This window comes from Lepidochelys kempii, chromosome 24 (assembly GCF_965140265.1).
Source record: "Lepidochelys kempii isolate rLepKem1 chromosome 24, rLepKem1.hap2, whole genome shotgun sequence".
Taxonomy (NCBI): domain Eukaryota; kingdom Metazoa; phylum Chordata; order Testudines; family Cheloniidae; genus Lepidochelys; species Lepidochelys kempii.
Window position 1 is genome coordinate 17,777,812 of NC_133279.1, and position 18,206 is coordinate 17,796,017.

At 54.4% G+C, this 18,206-nt stretch overlaps 1 protein-coding gene across 1 annotated transcript; it reads right to left on the bottom strand.

The window, feature by feature from the left end:
* Positions 1-4,556: 4,556 nt before the first annotated feature.
* LOC140902786 (phospholipase A2 inhibitor and Ly6/PLAUR domain-containing protein-like) lies at positions 4,557-7,384 on the bottom strand. The gene is made up of 3 exons (XM_073323249.1): positions 7,131-7,384; positions 6,619-6,771; positions 4,557-4,839 (listed from the first exon to the last, which is right to left on the bottom strand). The coding sequence occupies exons 1-3, from the start codon at positions 7,282-7,284 to the stop codon at positions 4,679-4,681; spliced, it is 468 nt and encodes a 155-aa protein (XP_073179350.1). The 5' UTR covers positions 7,285-7,384; the 3' UTR covers positions 4,557-4,678.
* Positions 7,385-18,206: the final 10,822 nt, after the last annotated feature.

Sequence of the window (18,206 nt, forward strand, 5' to 3'; positions counted from 1 at the left end):
TCTCTGCATCCCTCCCTGCTTCTTCCCAGTGGCCCAGGCTCCGACTGAGTGTCAAACTGGTTTGGAAAAGGTTCTTTTCTGGAGAAGGGTGGGGTCCCGTGTAGCACCTGGTGCCATAGGAGGGACCCTGATCTCAGGGGAGGGAGGCGTGCAGTGCCTGGCACAATGGGGGCCCCCAGTAGCAGGCTGGGGGGGATCTATGCAGTGCCCAGTGCAATCAGGGCCCCTGCTCTGGGGAGTCTGTGCAGCTCTTGGCACAAGGAGGTCCCTGATCTCAGTTATTGCAGTGCTAGAAATAAGTGGTAACAAAGTAGAGAAGGCACCTGTCCTCAGCCCTGCCCGTCAACCCCCACCGACCCTCTCTTTGGGGGTCTTGCAGGGCCGATCATCAACACCGTCTAGACGGGAGGCCGGTGCCCAATCTGCATTGCCCCTGGTCGGAGCAGCTGTTCCAGCACGGAGACCCTGCAGTGCGAGGGCCGTGCCAGCCAGTGCATTTCCATCAGCGGGCAGATCTGGGAAGGTGAGCGCCTGTCCCGGATTCTTTCCAGCCCTGGCTCGCAGGGCCCATAGGCACTAGGACAAAGGGAGACCCGGGCCGGGATTTCCAGTGGGCCAGGCCCCCGCAGCCTCCCGGCAGTTCCCGCTTTACCTGGCTATGCCCTTGGCCCAGCTCTAGGCAAAGCTCAGCCCCAGGCTCCCTATGGGGCCAGAGCCTCTTGTCACACCCTGTGGCTTTGCAAGCGAGTTCGGAGCCACGCTCCCCTGTTTCAAAGCCAGCCGGCTTCCCCCTCTCCCTGTGGACATGGCTCTGACCCGTGTTTAAACCCAAACCCCGCTCCGTCCACACACAGAGCCCCCTGCCCCCTACCCCCACCTGCCCCGCCCTGCCAGGCCAGCTCAGCCAGGGGAGCCTGCACCCCTACCCGCAGTGCAGCGGTGGCGGATTAGCCAATGGGCCGTCAGGGCCTGTGCCCAGCAGCCTCAGCCCATTGGGGGCCCCCTGGAAAATGGGCACCCCTGCACCCCAAGCCCGGTGCCTGGCAGAAGTGCCAGGTGGCGGGGGAAGCCCCAGCGCCCGGATCCCAGCTGCGGCTGTGGCCCGGGGACTGGAAGAGCTCTCACCCCCAGTTGGCGGCGGGACAGATCTTTCCTGGTCTTGGGGCCGTGGGCGGGGGGGCTGCAAGGGGGTGGGTGGACTGGGACAGGACTGTGGGGGGAACCGGGGCAGGGCCACGGGGGAGGGAGCAGAACAGGGGTGGGACTGCAGACAGAAGGGGCGGGCGGGCCGCAGGGCCTGCACAGCCCAGCCTTCCCGGCTTCTCGCTGGCCACCATGAGCCTGAAGTAGCAACCGCCACCGATGGAAGAAAAAGAGACGTCCACCATGCAGCGTGCGGCCAGCTGCTCCCCAGGGCCGGGCAGCTGAGCTCTCACTGCTGTGACCTGCCCTGGGGTCCCGGTTGCTGTCCTGTGGATGCCGTCCCTCCCCTCGACCTCCAACCTAGACCTCCCCCACTGCAACTGGAGACCATTGCTCCTCGTTCTGTCATCTGCCACCACTGAGAACTGCCGAGCTCCATCTCCTTTGGAACCCCCCTCAGGTAGTTGAAGGCTGCTATCAAATTCCCCCTCACTCTTCTCTTCTGCAGACAAAAGAAACCCAGTTCCCTCAGCCTCCCCTCCTAAGTCACGTGCTCCAGCCCCCTAATCATTTTCGTTGCCCTCCGCTGGACTCTCTCCAATTTGTCCACATCCCTTCTGTAGTGGGGGGCCCAAAACTGGACCCAGTACTCCAGATGTGGCCTCACCAGTGCCGAATAGAGGGGAACGATCACTTCCCTCCATCTGCTGGCAACGCTCCTACTGATGCAGCTCAAACTGCCGTTGGCCTTCTTGGCAACAAGGCCACCCTGCTGTCTCATAGCCAGCTTCTCATCCACTGTAATCCCCAGGTCCTTCTCTGCGGAAAGGTTGGCAAATACCTACCCCCTGGGCGATCGGCTGGGGCTGCCCCGTGACATCCTGGTGGGCCCGGAGACGGGAGATTTCACAACCCTGCATGTGACACTGGCTGATCAGGTGATGCCAATGTGTCTTGAGGCCAATTTCCTTGTGCATCATAGAGACCAGTGGTTCTCAGCCAGGGGTCCGTGTACCCCAGGGGTACACACAGGTCTTCCGGGGGGAACATCAGCTCATCTTGATGTTTGCCTCATTTTACAACACGCCAGATATAAAGCACTAGGGAAGTCAGTACGAGCTAAAATTTCCTGACACAATGACTTGTTTGTGCAGCTCTATGTACTATCCACTGAACTGTCAGTGCAATATTTATATCCCAGTGGAGTTATTTTATAATTACACAGTGGAAAGAATTACAGTGGAAAGGAAGAATTACACAGTGGAAAGAAAGGCAGCTATTTGTCAGTCACAGTGTGGCCGTGACACTTTTATATATTTTTAGAATAAAATAAGAAAGGACCTGTCATAAATATAAAGGGAAGAGGAACCACCTTTCTGTCCCTGGAGCTCTAAAATCCCTCATGGCCAGTGGCAAAACACTTTCACCTGTTGTCATAAATAGAAAGGGAAGTGTAAACCCCTTTATAATCCCTCCTGTCCAGAGGAAATATCCTCTCACCTGTAAAGGGTTAAGAAGCTAAAGGTAACCTCGCTGGCACCTGACCAAAATGACCAATGAGGAGATAAGATGCTTTCAAAAGCTGGGAGGAGGGATAAAAACAAAGGATCTGTGTTTGTGTGATGCTTTTGCCGGGGACAGAACAGGAATGGACTCTTAGAAGTTAGTAAGTAATCTAGCTAGGTATGTGTTAGATTATGATTTCTTTAAATGGCTGAGAAAATAGCTGTGCTGAATCGAATGACTATTCTTGTCTGTGTGTCTTTTTTGTAAGTTAAGGTTTTGCCTAGAGGGATTCTCTATGTTTTGAACCTAATTCCCCTGTAAGATATTTGCCATCCTGATTTTACAAAGGTGATTCTTTTCTACTTCTATTAAAAGTCTTCTTGTAAGGAAACTCAATGCTTTTTCTTTGTTCTAAGATCCAAGGGTTTCGGTCTGTGGTCACCTATGCAAATTGGAGAGGATTTCTACCAAAACCTTCCCCAGGAAGTGGGGTGCAAGTGTTGGGAGGATTTTGGGGGGAAAGACATTTCCAAACAACGTTTTCTCAGAAACCCAGATAAAGTTTGGTGGTGGCAGTGGAAATCCAAGGGAAAGGGTAAAATAGCTTGTACCTTGGGGAAGTTTTAACCTAAGCTGGTAAAAGTAAACTTAGGAGGTTTTATTGCAGGTCCCCACATCTGTACCCTACAGTTCAGAGTGGGGAAGGAACCTTGACAATGCCGTAGGGATGCTAACGAAGAACTTTAGCACCAGAAAAGTGCTGACCCCAAAGGCAGGGGCATCGCGTGTGCAGACCACCGCGTTCCTCCCTCACCCCATCGAAGGCAAAGCCCACGTGGGTGGGGGCCCTGCCACCTTCTTCTCTGGGAGAAGAAGCTGTAAGGATGGATTGAGGTAACCCTGCCTCGCTGGGCTGGCTGGACGCTTACAGGGACCGGAACCGGATGCAAAGCGGGGATCCCTGGAGACCGTCTGGGGGCACCTGAAAAGACTTTGGAAAATGGCAGTTTCTTCCTTCACCGCCACCGTTTGGAATTACAGACTGCGACTCACCCGGGCATGAATTTTACCTGCTTTAACCCCTTGTGACCCTCATTCCCTTTCCTTAGCTCACGAACCTTTCACGAGATTCCTACAGACCTGGCTGCCAGCGTTGCCTTTGGTGTAGGATCTGGGGTCCCGTGGCTCTGGGGTAAGTGACCGGTCTCCTGGGGCAGGGGACAACCTGGGTGGGCTGGTTTGGGGTGTACGTGACCTTTCCTCACAAAATCCGGCTTCTCTGAGAGTAACTGAGGGGACTGGCTGTGACTCCGGGGTCAGACGGGGGCAGCGATCCAGGAGTTCACGCTGGGTGAAATCTGCTCACAGAGCACCACCGGTTGGGGGGATCTGCCCTGTTTCCTGACACCTTCCCTGAGCCCGGCACTCCCAGTGGAGCCGCTCCAGAGAGCGGGACGAACTGAGCCCTGCAAAATCAACCTAGAAGGACATTTCTCCCCTCCAGGGCTTTCCCGCCCGCCTGGACAGCTGGGTGAGCCACGGCCTCTCCTTCCCACAGCCCTCCTTCCCCAGGGGAGCTCAGCCAGCCGGTGCCTTTCCCCCAGCCATGGGCCTTGCCTTCCGGGAGGGGGTCTAGGTAGGACTCCTGGGTTCCATTCCCTGGCCCTGCAAGGGGAGAGGGGTCCAGTGGTTAGAGCAGGGGTCTTGGGAGCCAGGACTCCTGGGCTCTATCCCTGGCTTTCAGAAGGGAGTGGGGTCTGGTGGGTTACAGGGTGGGGTACTGGGAGTCAGGACTCCCGGGTTCTCTTCCTGCCAGCATCACTTGTGCACAGATAGGGGTGGGGGGGCGGTACAGGACGGTCAGGGGATAAGGAGCTAGGGGGGTACTTTCCCCACAACTCGCTTTATTCAGCCAATGCACAAAAGGAATCCGCAATCTCCCCCAAAGAGAAGCAGCAGCCCGTGGCTGCTGAAGGGAGGTTCACTGCAGCCCGGCATGGAGCAGAAGGGGAGGATGCCAGGCCGGGGCTCAGGGCTCCCCGATGCCTCCACCGGCCCTGGGAGCTGGGTAGCACTTGGCCTGGCTCAGGATCTCCGGCACGCCCTGGGCGTATTTCTTCACCAACGCCCTCTTCACGCAGGCGCCAGGGGAGCCACATCCAGCCGCAGTCATCCTCAGTTTGATGTCACCTGGACAGGGGAGAGACGTGATCGGGGGCTCCCAATTCTCCCCCCCGACCCTCATGAGGTCTCTCACACACTCCCCTCCCAGCAGGACTGCACCCGGCTCTGCAGGCAGAGTGGGGTCTAGTGCTCAGAGCAGGGGGCCTGGAACAACGTGAGAACATAACAGAGGAACGGCCCTCCTGGGCCACCCCAAAGATCCATCTAGCCCAGTATCCTCTGGCCAATGCCAGGTGCCCCAGAGGGAATGAACAGAGCAGGGAATCATCCAGTGATCCATCCCCTGTCGCCCATTCCCAGCTCCTGGCAAACAGAGGCTAGGGCCACCTTCCCTGCCCATCCTGGCTAATAGCCACAGATGGACCTGTCCTCCAGGAACTTCTCTAGTTCCTGTTTGAACCCTGTTATAGTCTGCACCTTCACAACTTCCCCCAGCAATGAGTTCCACAGGTTTCTTGTGCGTTGTGTGAAGCAGTACTTCCTTTGGTTTGTTTTATACCTGCTGCCTGTGGTGACCCCTCGTTCTTATGTTAGGAGGAGTAAATAACACTCCTTCTCTACTTCCTCCACACGCTTCAACCTCGATCGTATGCCCCCTTAGCCGTTTCATTTCAAGGTGAAGTTACTGAGACATGAGAGGATTTTATCGCATGACAGCTCACTTTGTTTAAGAGCCTTTGGTGAGGCATGCTTTCTGAAAATCTAAGTACACTATATCCACGGGATGCCCCTTGTCCACACGCTTGTTGACCCCCTCAGAGAATTCTTGTACATTGGTGAAGCGTGATTTCCCTTTACCAAAACCATGTTGACCCTTCCCCAACAAATTATGTTCATCTATGTGGCTGACAGTTCTCTTTTTTCCTGTAGTTTCAATGAGTTTGCCCAGTACCGAAGTCAGACTTATTGGCCTGAAGTTGCCGGGATCACCTCTGGAGCCCTTTTTAGAAAATTGGAGTGTCATTAGCCGTCCTCCAGCCAGTTGAGACAGAAGCTGATTTAAATGGTAGGTTACAAACCACAGTTCGTTGTTCTGTAATTTGACGTTTGAGTTCCTTCCGAACTCTTGGGCGAATCCCATCTGGTCCTGGTGACTTATTACTGTTTAATTTATCAATTTGTTGCAAAAACTCCTGTAATGACTCCTCAATCTGGGACAGTTCCTCAGATTTGTCACCAAAACGGAATGGCTCAGGTATGGGAATCTCCCTCCCAGCCTCAGCCGTGAAGACCGATGCACAGAATACATTTACTTTCTCTGCAGTGGCCTTATCCTCCTTGGGTGCTCCTTTGGCATCTCAGCAAGTAGGACTCCAGGGTTCTCTCTGCAACTCTGCCAGGGGAGTGGAGTCTAGTGGGTCAGAGCAAGGGGGGCTGGGACTGAGCCAGGACACCTGGGCTCCACCTTGTACTCTGTGTTCAGACCCCGCCCCCATCTGGAGAACTTATCCAGTGTTAATATCCCAGATTCCTCAACATAATGGTCCTCGGCGCCGGTGCAGACCAAGAGCACCTTCTCCTTCTCCTGCCAGCCATCTGCCCCCATTTTGAAGAATGACGGGCACTGCCGGCCGTTGGGGACAGAGCTCACACTTGGCACTGACAACAGTCAGACACACACAGTCAGCCAGGGGTGGGGATTCACCACACGCTGGGCTCGATCCCAGCTACGGGAAGGGAGTGGGGTCTAGTAGTTAGAGCAGGGGGGCTGGGAGCCAGGACTCCTGGGTACTCTCCAGGCAGGTATGGCCAGAGCACAGCTCTAGGTTTGCAGCAGACACACACCTGGGATGGCCCCGGCGTTGCAGCCGTCGGTGTCACAGCAGGCGATGTTCACCCGCACGGTGACATTGTGTGCGTAGGTCAGCGAGAAGGGGCCGGGCTCACAGTTCTTGGGCTCCAGGCACGATTTACCTGTGTAGGAGAAGGAGTTTCTCTCTGTGGAAGGGAAACAGAGCATCACCTCTGAGCTCCCCAATGGACCCCCAGCTGCTCCATCCTCCCCTTTTGTTCCATCCACCCCACCCCCAACTAATCTCATCTTCCCCCCCCATCCCCGATAAAATCCTCTCTTCTGTCTGATCCTGGGCCCACAGTCACCCACTGCAATTCCCTTCTCATCCCATCCCCTGTCTATGACATTACCTTTCCAGACGGAGCAGTCCCTGCTCCTGGAGAGGAGCACAGTCTATTGTTTAGAGTAGGGGGAGGGGCTGGGAGCCAGGACTCCTGGGTTCGACTCCTGGCTTCAGGAGGACAATGGTGTCTACACTTAGTAGGAATCTTCTTTCACTCACCCAGCCTGAACTCAGCCACGACAGTGACGCAGGTCCCTTCCCAGGGGGCGCAGAGCTGCAGGGGGCCGGCGCATGATTGCTCTTCGGACGCACACACCTCGCATTGCAGGGTGCTCCCTGGAGGTTGGAAAAATCCCTTCTCAGTACAAACCATGGCTCCCCACCCCTCCCCAGGCAGTGCCCGTGGGCGAAATACCACCACCAACCAACTGTGGAAGTTGTTACCATCAATGCCTCCTCACTGAACGTGTGGGCAGGCAGATCTTGGAGAAATGCCACCTGCTTTTGCAGTAGTTCTGCCCAGTTCCATTTAACTCTCCGGATGGGGAAAGGCATCTTGCTAGCTGGTCATTTGTATCTTACTCAAAACCACAGACAAGTCTGTTTCCTGCCTGAGTGTCTGTGGCTAGAATACATTTTCAGCTGCTGACGTGGCTATCTGGGGTGCAGGTTGTGCCTGCGAACAAACCCCACACGTCTGTGCAAACAGAAAAAAAAGAATTTGGCTGCTCTGAAGAGGTGTTTCTGCCTGTGAACCTTTGCGGTGAACCTTTCACACACACACACATTCACACACACACACCCCGCTGTCACTCTCTGCTCCAGGCCTCTGCCTGGGATTGTTTAGTCTGCAGAAGAGAAGACTTAAGGGGGATTTGATAGCTGCTTTCAACTTCCTGAGAGGTGGTTCCAGAGTGGATGGTTCTAGACTATTCTCAGTGGTGGAAGAGGACAGGACAAGGAGTAATGGTCTCAAGTTGCAGTGGGGGAGGTTTAGGTTGGATATTAGGAAAAACTTTTTCACTAGGAGGGTGGTGAAACACTGGAATGTGTTACCTAGGGAGGTGGTAGAATCTCCTTCCTCAGAAGTTTTTAAGGTCGGGCTTGAGAAAGCCCTGGCTGGGATGATTTAATTGGGGATTGGTTCTGCTTTGAGCAGGGGGTTGGACTAGATGACCTCTTGAGGTCCCTTCCAACCCTGATATTCTATGATTCTATGATTCTAATTACCCTGTAAAGTATCTACCTTCCTGATTTTCCAGAGGTGATTCCTTTACTTCTATTAAAGGTCTTCTTGTAAGGAAACTGAATGCTTTTTCATCGTTCTAAGATCCAAGGGTGTGGGTCTGTGGTCACCTATGCAATTGGTGAGGATTTTTACCAAACCTTCCCCAGGAAGTGGGGTGCAAAGGTTGGGAGGATTTTGGGGGGAAAGACATGTCCAAACTACGTTTCCCAGTAAACCCAGTTAAAGTTTGGTGGTGGCAGTGGAAATCCAGGGGCAAAGGATAAAATTAATTTGTACCTTGGGGAAGTTTTAACCTAAGCTGGTGAAAGTAAGCTTAGGAGGTTTTCATGCATGTCCCCACATCTGTACCCTAGAGTTCAGAGTGGGGAAGGAAACTTGACATACTGCATTCCAGCCGAGTTATTTTGTAATGGTGGAAATGAGAAAGGAAGCAATTTGTCAGCAGCAGTGTGGCCGTGACATTGTCCATTTTTATGGATGGTTTTGTGAGCAAGTCGTTTTTAAGTGAGGGGAAACTTGGGGTACCCAAGACACATCAGACTGCTGCAAGGGGTACAGCTGTCTGGAAAGGTCGAGTGTCACTGGCCTAGATCAAAGGCATGGCAAAGGTAGAACACTGTGTTTGGAGTTTCGATTTCATGAAAACCAATGGACCATCGTATGGATTTCCTTTCCCTGTCTCCTGTTTAATGGAATAACAACCATTCACCCTGAGCACAGCCCTGGGACTCACTGACCCAGCAAAGACGCCCGGCGATGCTAATGAAGAACTTTAGCACCAGAAAAGTGTCCACTCCAAAGCTGGGGACCATCCTGTCCTGTAAACTCCCTTCTTCCGAATTTGATTGGCCAAGTTCACCCTTGCCACTGATGCCTTCACACCTCCATCATGCATGCAAAAATTCTGGACTGGCTGAAGAGATCCCATGATCGTTAACTCTTTCCTGTCTAGAGCTTGGGAGAGTTACAGTTCAGTCAGTGAACATAAGTTTTTAATTGAAGGAGGAGAGAAAGAAAACCACTTCATCCACTTTGGTTTTTTCCAGAGCTTTCCTCTGGAAACATCACTTCAACCTCCAAATGCCTTCTCCCGCTTTTGCCAGGGTCCCAGGTGGGAGGAAGGGAACATTATCCCCAATCTTATAAACAGGGAAACTGAGGCAGAAAGAGGCGGTGTCAGACTCAGAGCCACGAATACAGCCAAGGAGTCAGATTTCAGAGTAGCAGCCGTGTTAGTCTGTATCCCCAGAAAGGACGGGAGTACTTGTGGCACCTTAGAGACTAACAAATTTATATGACTTTGTTAGTCTCTAAGTTGCTACAAGTACTCCTGTTCTTTTAAGCAAGGAGTCCTAATTGCTGCTGGCTTCCAGCCTATTCTAGACCCACCCCCTCCCTGACCTGGGGATAGAACCCAGGAGTCCTGGCTCCCAGAAATGAGACCACGTGAGTCAGTGCGATGGTGCAACAGTGTCCCCTCCTGGCCAAGCAGGGCGCGGTCCCGGCTCACCCAGCTCAGCGCGGCCCTCACGCTAGTCCCTGTGCCCAGGAATCTGCAAAACCCTCTCTGCTGCTCGGCCCTTTTCTCCCTGCACTCCTTGGGCCAGCGTGGGGTACATACACCCCAGAAGAGACCCCCCCACTCCCTCCCAGAGCCGGGGAATGATCCCAGGAGTCCTGGCAGGAATCTCAGGGCAGGGGGCAGGGGAACATTTACAAGTAGGATGACAAGGGTGGGGGATGGTTTTCCTGCCTCCTGAGAATTGTCTGTGATTTCCAAATGTTTCCTGCTCCTCATCGGTGCTCGGCTCCCTGTGCCTAGGGGCGGATGGGACTCCCCTGTGACCAGGTGAGCAGACAGCAGGCAGAGGGGTTGGGGCGCCCACATGGTGGCCGGGCATTTTCTGCTGTGACCAGAGCAGCGATGAAGCAGCTGGCTGTGGGTATGGCAGGCAGGTTCAGAGAATCAGAGAACCATAGAAGATCAGGGTTGGAAGAGAGCTCAGGAGGTCATCTAGTCCAAACCCTGCTCAAAGCAGGACCAACCCCAACTAATTCATCCCAGCCAGAGCTGTGTCAAGCTGGGCCTTAAACACCTCAAAGGATGGAGATTCCACCCCTTCCCCAGAGAACCCAATGCAGCGCTTCACCACCCTCCTATTGAAATAGTGTTTCCTGATCTCCAGCCTAGACCTCCCCCACTGCAACTGGAGACCATTGCTCCTCGTTGTCTCATTTACTACCACTGAGAACAGCCAAGCACCACCCTCTTTGGAGCCCCCCTAAGGTAGTTGAAGACTGCTATCAAATCCCCCCTCACTCTGCTCTTCTGCAGACAAAAGAAGCCCAGTTCCCTCAGCCTCCCATCCAAAGTCACGTGCCCCAGCCCCCTAATCATTTTCCTTGCCCTCTGCTGGCCTCTCTCCAATTTGTCCACATCCCTTCTGTAGTGGGGGGCCCAAAACTGGACCCAGTACTCCAGAAGTGGCCTCACCAATGCCGAATAGAGGGGAATAATCACTTCCCTCGATCTTCTGGCATCACTCCAACTAATGCAGCCCAATATGACATTGGCCTTTGTCATAAATATAAAGGGAAGGGTAAACCCCTTTAAAATCCCTCCCAGCCAGAGTAAAAATTCTCTCACCTGTAAAGGGTTAAGAAGCTAAAGGTAACCTCACTGGCACCTGACCAAAATGACCTATGAGGAGACAAAATACTTTCCAAAGCTGGGAGGAGGGAGAAAAACAAAGGGTCTGGGTCTCTCTGTATGCTGCTTTTGCTGGGGACAGAACAGGAATGGAGTCCTTGAACTTTTAGTAAGTAATCTAGCTAGCTATGTGTTAGTTTATGATTTCTTTAAATGTCTGAGAAAAGAGCTGTGCTGAATCGAATGACTATTCTTGTCTGTGTGTCTTTTTTGTAACTTAAGGTTTTGCCTAGAGGGATTCTCTATGTTTTGAATCTAATTACCTTGTCGGGTATCTACCATCCTGATTTTCCAGAGGTGATTCCTTTACTTCTATTAAAAGTTTTCTTGTAAGAAAACTGAATGCTTTTTCATCATTCTAAGATCCAAGGGTTTGGGTCTGTGGTCACCTATGCAAATTGGTGAGGATTTTTACCAAACCTTCCCCAGGAAGTGGAGTGCAAGGGTTGGGAGGATTTTGGGGGAAAGACGTGTCCAAACTACGTTCCCCAGTAAACCCAGATAAAGTTTGGTAGTGGCAGTGGAAATCCAAGGGCAACGCGTAAAATTAATTTGTACCTTGGGGAAGTTTTCACCTAAGCTGGTAAAAGTAAGCTTAGGAGGTTTTCATGCAGGTCCCCACGTCTGTACCCTAGAGTTCAGAGTGGGGAAGGAACCTTGACAGGTGTGTAGGGGAATGGATGGACAGGCGTGAAGGCAGATGGATAGATGGACAGACAGTCTCGTAGGGGAATGGATGGATGGGTGTGTGGGGGGAAGGGTGGACGTGTAGGAGGATGGACGGACGGAAGGATGGGTGTTGTCAGGGAGTCCCCGGGCTATGCTCTGGACCTGCTCCCTACGAAGCCAGGCAGGACTCTGGGGAAGTCTCCTCTCTGGGAGCAGCCTGTCTGCAGGACACACAGCTTGCCCGGCTTCCACCTTCCTGGGTCTGACCTCGGAGCATTCAGCCTCCTCTGCCCCTCCGTGCGCTTCTCACAGTGAGTCTGCCCAGGCGGGGTCCTGGGGAAGCCAGAGGGTCCTGTCCCCCAACTCCACAGTCAGACGGGACTCTCCGCTAGCCAATTAAACAGAAGGTTTATTAGACAACAGGAACATGGTCTAAAACAGAGCTTGTGGGTGCAGAGAACAGGACCCCTCAGCCGGGTCCATTTTGGGGGGCAGTGAGCCAGACAACCCCGTCTGCACTTCACTCCACTCCCCAGCCAGCCCCAAACTGAAACTCCCTCCAGCCCCTCCTCCTCTGGGCTTTGTCCCTTTCCCGGGCCAGGAGATCACCTGATTCCTTTGTTCTCCAACCCTTTAGCTCTCACCTTGCAGGGGGGAAGGGCCCAGGCCATCAGTGGCCAGGAAACAGGGTGTCGGCCATTCTCTGTGTCCAGACCCCTGCACACACCTGCCCTCTCGGGCTCTGCAAGGATCATACACCCTTATCCCACCTAGATACTTAAGAACTGCCTAGGGGAAACTGAGGCACCCCCACACTATTGAGAGGAAACATTAAGAACGCTTCCACTTCCTCACAGGTGTGTCGGGGATGGATGGAGGGGCGGCCCTGCACAGCCTTGCAAAGCACAGAGGGAAACTGAGGCACTCCATGGCATCGTAGAAATAGGAGCTCAATTCCCACTTTGTCGCATCCCTCTGTGCCCCAAACTGCTGCAGACACCGGCCTGTGCACCCTGCCCCTGCCAGCACCGATCCCAGGCACTGGCTTTAACAGGGGGAGTGAGATCAACCCAGCCAAGGCCACCTCCACGAACCCTAGGCCTTCGGGGACCGGACGAGAAAAGGGGGACGCTAGCACCAGAAATTAAAATGGAAATCCTGCTTTATTTCCCTCCTCACCAGATCCTGTTACCAGTGTAGGAGAAATTCTGTGAGCAACTGTCCTGCTCAGCCACAGCCCTGCCCCGCTGGTCACAGCACCTGCCTCGGTGTCTGGGAGGCAAACGCACTGGTCAAAGGTGGGTGGCGCTGACTTTCCACCATCGTTCTCCGCACCGACCGTTTGCTGGCTGTGGGCGGGACACGCGCGCCAAGGGCTTAGCACACCTGGGCTCCAGGCCCCCCTCTGCCAGCCACCCTGTGTGACCTGGGACACACCACTTAGGCCCAGAGCTTCAAAGAGTTAGGTCCTGATGAGGATCTGTGCCTCAGTTTCCCCCATCTGTTCAATGCGGGTGACTGCCCTGCCCCATCCCACAAGGTGGCTGTGAGGATAATACATTAAAGATGACGCAGGGTTCAGATACCATGATGATGTGTGCCAGACAAGTATTTAGCGAGACATGCTGGAGAGGGTGGTTAACAAGCTCCTTAGGGATGTGGTGGATGGAGCATCCATCGGCATCCCCCAGGCCAGGCTGGCTGCCCTCCTGGAAGATGCTTTCATCAAATACACGTGATCGGGCACAATGTAGGGAGGACTTCTCCAGCCTGGGCTGTGCGGCAGGTCAGAGTAGGTGCTGGGTATGGGCCCTTCTGGCCTGGGACGCCAGGAAAAGGGGTGAGGTGGCTCCCAGGAATCACCAGCCCTCGGGGCACTGGTTTCATCTGTAAATAATTTTTGTGACTGTTTTGCTTCTAACCAGAAGCGAAGGAAAATGCAGGCTATTCCTTGTCCTGTGTATCCTCCGCCACGCCCAGGAACATCTCCCTCTTCTTCGGAAATGGGGTCTTTGTGAAGATTCAATCCCGGACCTGCTCTACGAACAGCTGCAATACCCGGTTCTCTCCTGTCTGTATGTCTCTGCGTCCCTCCCTGCTCGTTCCCAGTGGCCCAGGCTCCGACTGAGTGTCAAACTGGTTCGGAAAAGGTTCTTTTCTGGAGAAGGGTGGGGTCCCGTGTAGCACCTGGTGCCATAGGAGGGACCCTGATCTCAGGGGAGGGAGGCGTGCAGTGCCTGGCACAATGGGGGCCCCCAGTAGCAGGCTGGGGGGGATCTATGCAGTGCCCAGTGCAATCAGGGCCCCTGCTCTGGGGAGTCTGTGCAGCTCTTGGCACAAGGAGGTCCCTGATCTCAGTTATTGCAGTGCTAGAAATAAGTGGTAACAAAGTAGAGAAGGCACCTGTCCTCAGCCCTGCCCGTCAACCCCCACCGACCCTCTCTTTGGGGGTCTTGCAGGGCCGATCATCAACACCGTCTAGACGGGAGGCCGGTGCCCGATCTGCATTGCCCCTGGTCGGAGCAGCTGTTCCAGCACGGAGACCCTGCAGTGCGAGGGCCGTGCCAGCCAGTGCATTTCCATCAGCGGGCAGATCTGGGAAGGTGAGCGCCTGTCCCGGATTCCTTCCAGCCCCGGCTCTCAGGGCCCATAGGCACTAGGACAAAGGGAGGCCCGGGCCAGGATTTCCAGTGGGCCAGGCCCCCGAAGCCTCCCGGCAGTTCCCGCTTTACCTGGCTATGCCCTTGGCCCAGCTCTGGGCAAGGCTCAGCCCCAGGCTCCCTATAGGGCCAGAGCCTCTTCTCACACCCTGTGGCTTTGCAAGCGAGTTCGGAGCCACGCTCCCCTGTTTCAAAGCCAGCCGGCTTCCCCCTCTCCCTGTGGACATGGCTCTGAACCGTGTTTAAACCCAAACCCCGCTCCGTCCACACACAGAGCCCCCTGCCCTCACCTGCCCCGCCCTGCCAGGGCAGCTCAGCCAGGGGAGCCTGCACCCCTACCCGCAGTGCAGCGGTGGCGGATTAGCCAATGGGCCGTCAGGGCCTGTGCCCAGCAGCCTCAGCCCATTGGGGGCCCCCTGGAAAATGGGCACCCCTGCACCCCAAGCCCGGTGCCTGGCAGAAGTGCCAGTTGGCGGGGGAAGCCCCAGCGCCCGGATCCCAGCTGCGTCTGTGGCCCGGGGACTGGAAGAGCTCTCACCCCCAGTTGGCGGCGGGACAGATCTTTCCTGGTCTTGGGGCCGTGAGCGGGGGGGCTGCAAGGGGGTGGGTGGACTGGGACAGGACTGTGGGGGGAACCGGGGCAGGGCCACGGGGGAGGGAGCAGAACAGGGGTGGGACTGCAGACAGAAGGGGCGGGCGGGCCCCAGGGCCTGCACAGCCCAGCCTTCCCGGCTTCTCGCTGGCCACCATCCGCCTGAAGTAGCAACCGCCACCGATGGAAGAAAAAGAGACGTCCACCATGCAGCGTGCGGCCAGCTGCTCCCCAGGGCCGGGCAGCTGAGCTCTCACTGCTATGACCTGCCCTGGGGTCCCAGTTGCTGTCCTGTGGATGACGTCCCTCCCCTCGACCTCCAACCTAGACCTCCCCCACTGCAACTGGAGACCATTGCTCCTCGTTCTGTCATCTGCCACCACTGAGAACTGCCGAGCTCCATCCTCTTTGGAACCCCCCTCAGGTAGTTGAAGGATGCTATCAAATTCCCCCTCACTCTTCTCTTCTGCAGACGAAAGAAGCCCAGTTCCCTCAGCCTCCCCTCCTAAGTCACGTGCTCCAGCCCCCTAATCATTTTCGTTGTCCTCCGCTGGACTCTCTCCAATTTGTCCACATCCCTTCTGTAGTGGGGGGCCCAAAACTGGATCCAGTACTCCAGATGTGGCCTCACCAGTGCCGAATAGAGGGGAACGATCACTTCCCTCCATCTGCTGGCAACGCTCCTACTGATGCAGCTCAAAATGCCTTTGGCCTTCTTGGCAACAAGGCCACCCTGCTGTCTCATAGCCAGCTTCTCATCCACTGTAATCCCCAGGTCCTTCTCTGCGGAAAGGTTGGCAAATACCTACCCCTAAGGGATGGGCTGGGGCTGCCCCATGACATCCTGGTGGGACCAGAGATGGGAGATTTCACAACCCTGCATGTGACACTGGCTGATCAGGTGATGCCAATGTGTCTTGAGACCAATTTCCTTGTGCATTCGTGGAGACCAGTGGTTCTCAGCCAGGGGTCCGTGTACCCCAGGGGTACACACAGGTCTTCCACGGTGATACATCAGCTCATCTTTATGTTTGCCTCATTTTACTACAGGCCAGATATAAAGCACTAGTGAAGTCAGTACGAGCTAAAATTTCCTGACACAATGACTTGTTTGTGCAGCTCTATGTACTATCCACTGAACTGTAAGAACAATATTTATATCCCAGTGGAGTTATCTTATAATTACACAGTGGAAATGAGAAAGGAAGCTATTTGTCAGTCACAGTGTGGCCGTGACACTTTTATATATTTTAAAATAACATAAGAACGGACCTGTCATAAATATAAAGGGAAGGGGAACCACCTTTCTGTCCCTGGAGCTCTAAAATCCCTCATGGTCAGTGGCAAAACACTTTCACCTGTTGTCATAAATATAAAGGGAAGTGTAAACCTCTTTATAATCCCTCCTGTCCAGAGGAAAAATCCTCTCACCTGAAAAGGGTTAAGAAGCTAAAGGTAACCTCGCTGGCACCTGACCAAAATGACCAATGAGGAGATAAGATGCTTTCAAAAGCTGGGAGGAGGGAGAAAAACAAAGGGTCTGTGTCTGTCTGTGTGATGCTTTTGCCGGGGACAGAACAGGAATGGACTCTTAGAAGTTAGTAAAAGTAATCTAGCTAGGTATGTGCTAGATTATGATTTCTTTAAATGGCTGAGAAAATAGCTGTGCTGAATAGAATGGATATTCCTGTCTGTGTGTCTTTTTGTAACTTGAGGTTTTGCCTAGAGGGATTCTCTCTGTTTTGAATCTAATTCCCCTGTAAGGTATTTGCCATCCCGATTTTAAAGCGGTGATTCTTTTCTACTTCTATTAAAAGTCTTCTTGTAAGGAAACTCAATGCTTTTTCTTTGTTCTAAGATCCAAGGGTTTGGGTCTGTGGTCACCTATGCAAATTGGTGAGGATGTGTACCAAACCTTCCCCAGGAAGTGGGGTGCAAGAGTTGGGAGGATTTTGGGGGGAAAGACGTTTCCAAACTACGTTTTCTCAGGAACCCAGATAAAGTTTGGTGGTGGCAGTGGAAATCCAAGGGAAAGGGTAAAATAGCTTGTACCTTGGGGAAGTTTTAACCTAAGCTGGTAAAAGTAAGCTTAGGAGGTTTTCATGCAGGTCCCCACATCTGTACCCTACAGTTCAGAGTGGGGAAGGAACCTTGACAATGCCATAGGGATGCTAACGAAGAGCTTTAGCACCAGAAAAGTGCTGACCCCAAAGGCAGAGGCATCGTGTGTGCAGACCACCGCGTTCCTCCCTCCCCCTATCGAAGGCAAAGCCCACGTGGGTGGGGGCCCTGCCACCTTCTTCTCTGGGAGAAGAAGCTGTAAGGATGGATTGAGGTAACCCTGCCTCGCTGGGCTGGCTGGACGCTTACAGGGACCGGAACCGGATGCAAAGCGGGGATCCCTGGAGACCGTCTGGGGGCACCTGAAAAGACTTTGGAAAATGGCAGTTTCTTCCTTCACCGCCACCATTTGGAATTACAGACTGCGACTCACCCGGGCATGAATTTTACCTGCTTTAACCCCTTGTGACCCTCATTCCCTTTCCTTAGCTCACGAACCTTTCGCGAGTTTCCTACAGACCTGGCTGCCAGCGTTGCCTTTGGTGGAGGATCTGGGGTCCCGTGGCTCTGGGGTAAGAGTCTGGTCTGCTGGGGCAGGGGACAACCTGGGTGGGCTGGTTTGGGGTGTACGTGACCTTTCCTCACAAAGTCCGGCTTGTCTGAGAGTCTCTGAGGGGACTGGCTGTGACTCCGGGGGCAGCGATCCAGGAGTTCACGCTGGGTGAAATCTCCTCACAGAGCACCACCGGTTGGGGGGATCTGCCCTGTTTCCTGACACCTTCCCTGAGCCCGGCACTCCCAGTGGAGCCGCTCCAGAGAGCGGGACGAACTGAGCCCTGCAAAATCAACCTAGAAGGACATTTCTCCCCTCCAGGGCATTCCCGCCCGCCTGGACAGCTGGGTGAGCCACGGCCTCTCCTTCCCACAGCCCTCCTTCCCCAGGGGAGCTCAGCCAGCCGGTGCCTTTCCCCCAGCCACTGGCCTTGCCTTGGGGGAGGGGGTCTAGGCAGGACTCCTGGGTTCCATTCCCTGGCCCTGCAAGGGGAGAGGGGTCCAGTGGTTAGAGCAGGGGGCTTGGGAGCCAGGACTCCTGGGCTCTATCCCTGGCTTTCAGAAGGGAGTGGGGTCTGGTCGGTTACAGGGTGTGGTACTGGGAGTCAGGACTCCCGGGTTCTCTTCCTGCCAGCATCACTTGTGCACAGACAGGGGTTGGGTGGGGGAGCCGGTACGGGACGGTCAGGGGACAAGGAGCTAGGGGGGTACTTTCCCCACAACTCGCTTTATTCAGCCAATGCACAAAAGGAATCCGCAATCTCCCCCAAAGAGAAGCAGCAGCCAGTTGCTGCTGAAGGGA

Excerpts from the sequence above, each read along its gene's own strand:
- LOC140902786 (XM_073323249.1), bottom strand. The coding sequence starts at position 7,284 with ATGGTTTGTACTGAGAAGGGATTTTTCCAACCTCCAGGGAGCACCCTG. Across the intron at positions 6,772-7,130 it reads CGTGGCTGAGTTCAGGCTGG|AGAGAAACTCCTTCTCCTAC; the intron begins GTGAGTGAAAGA and ends TCCCTTCCACAG. Across the intron at positions 4,840-6,618 it reads CAACGCCGGGGCCATCCCAG|GTGACATCAAACTGAGGATG; the intron begins GTGTGTGTCTGC and ends TCCCCTGTCCAG.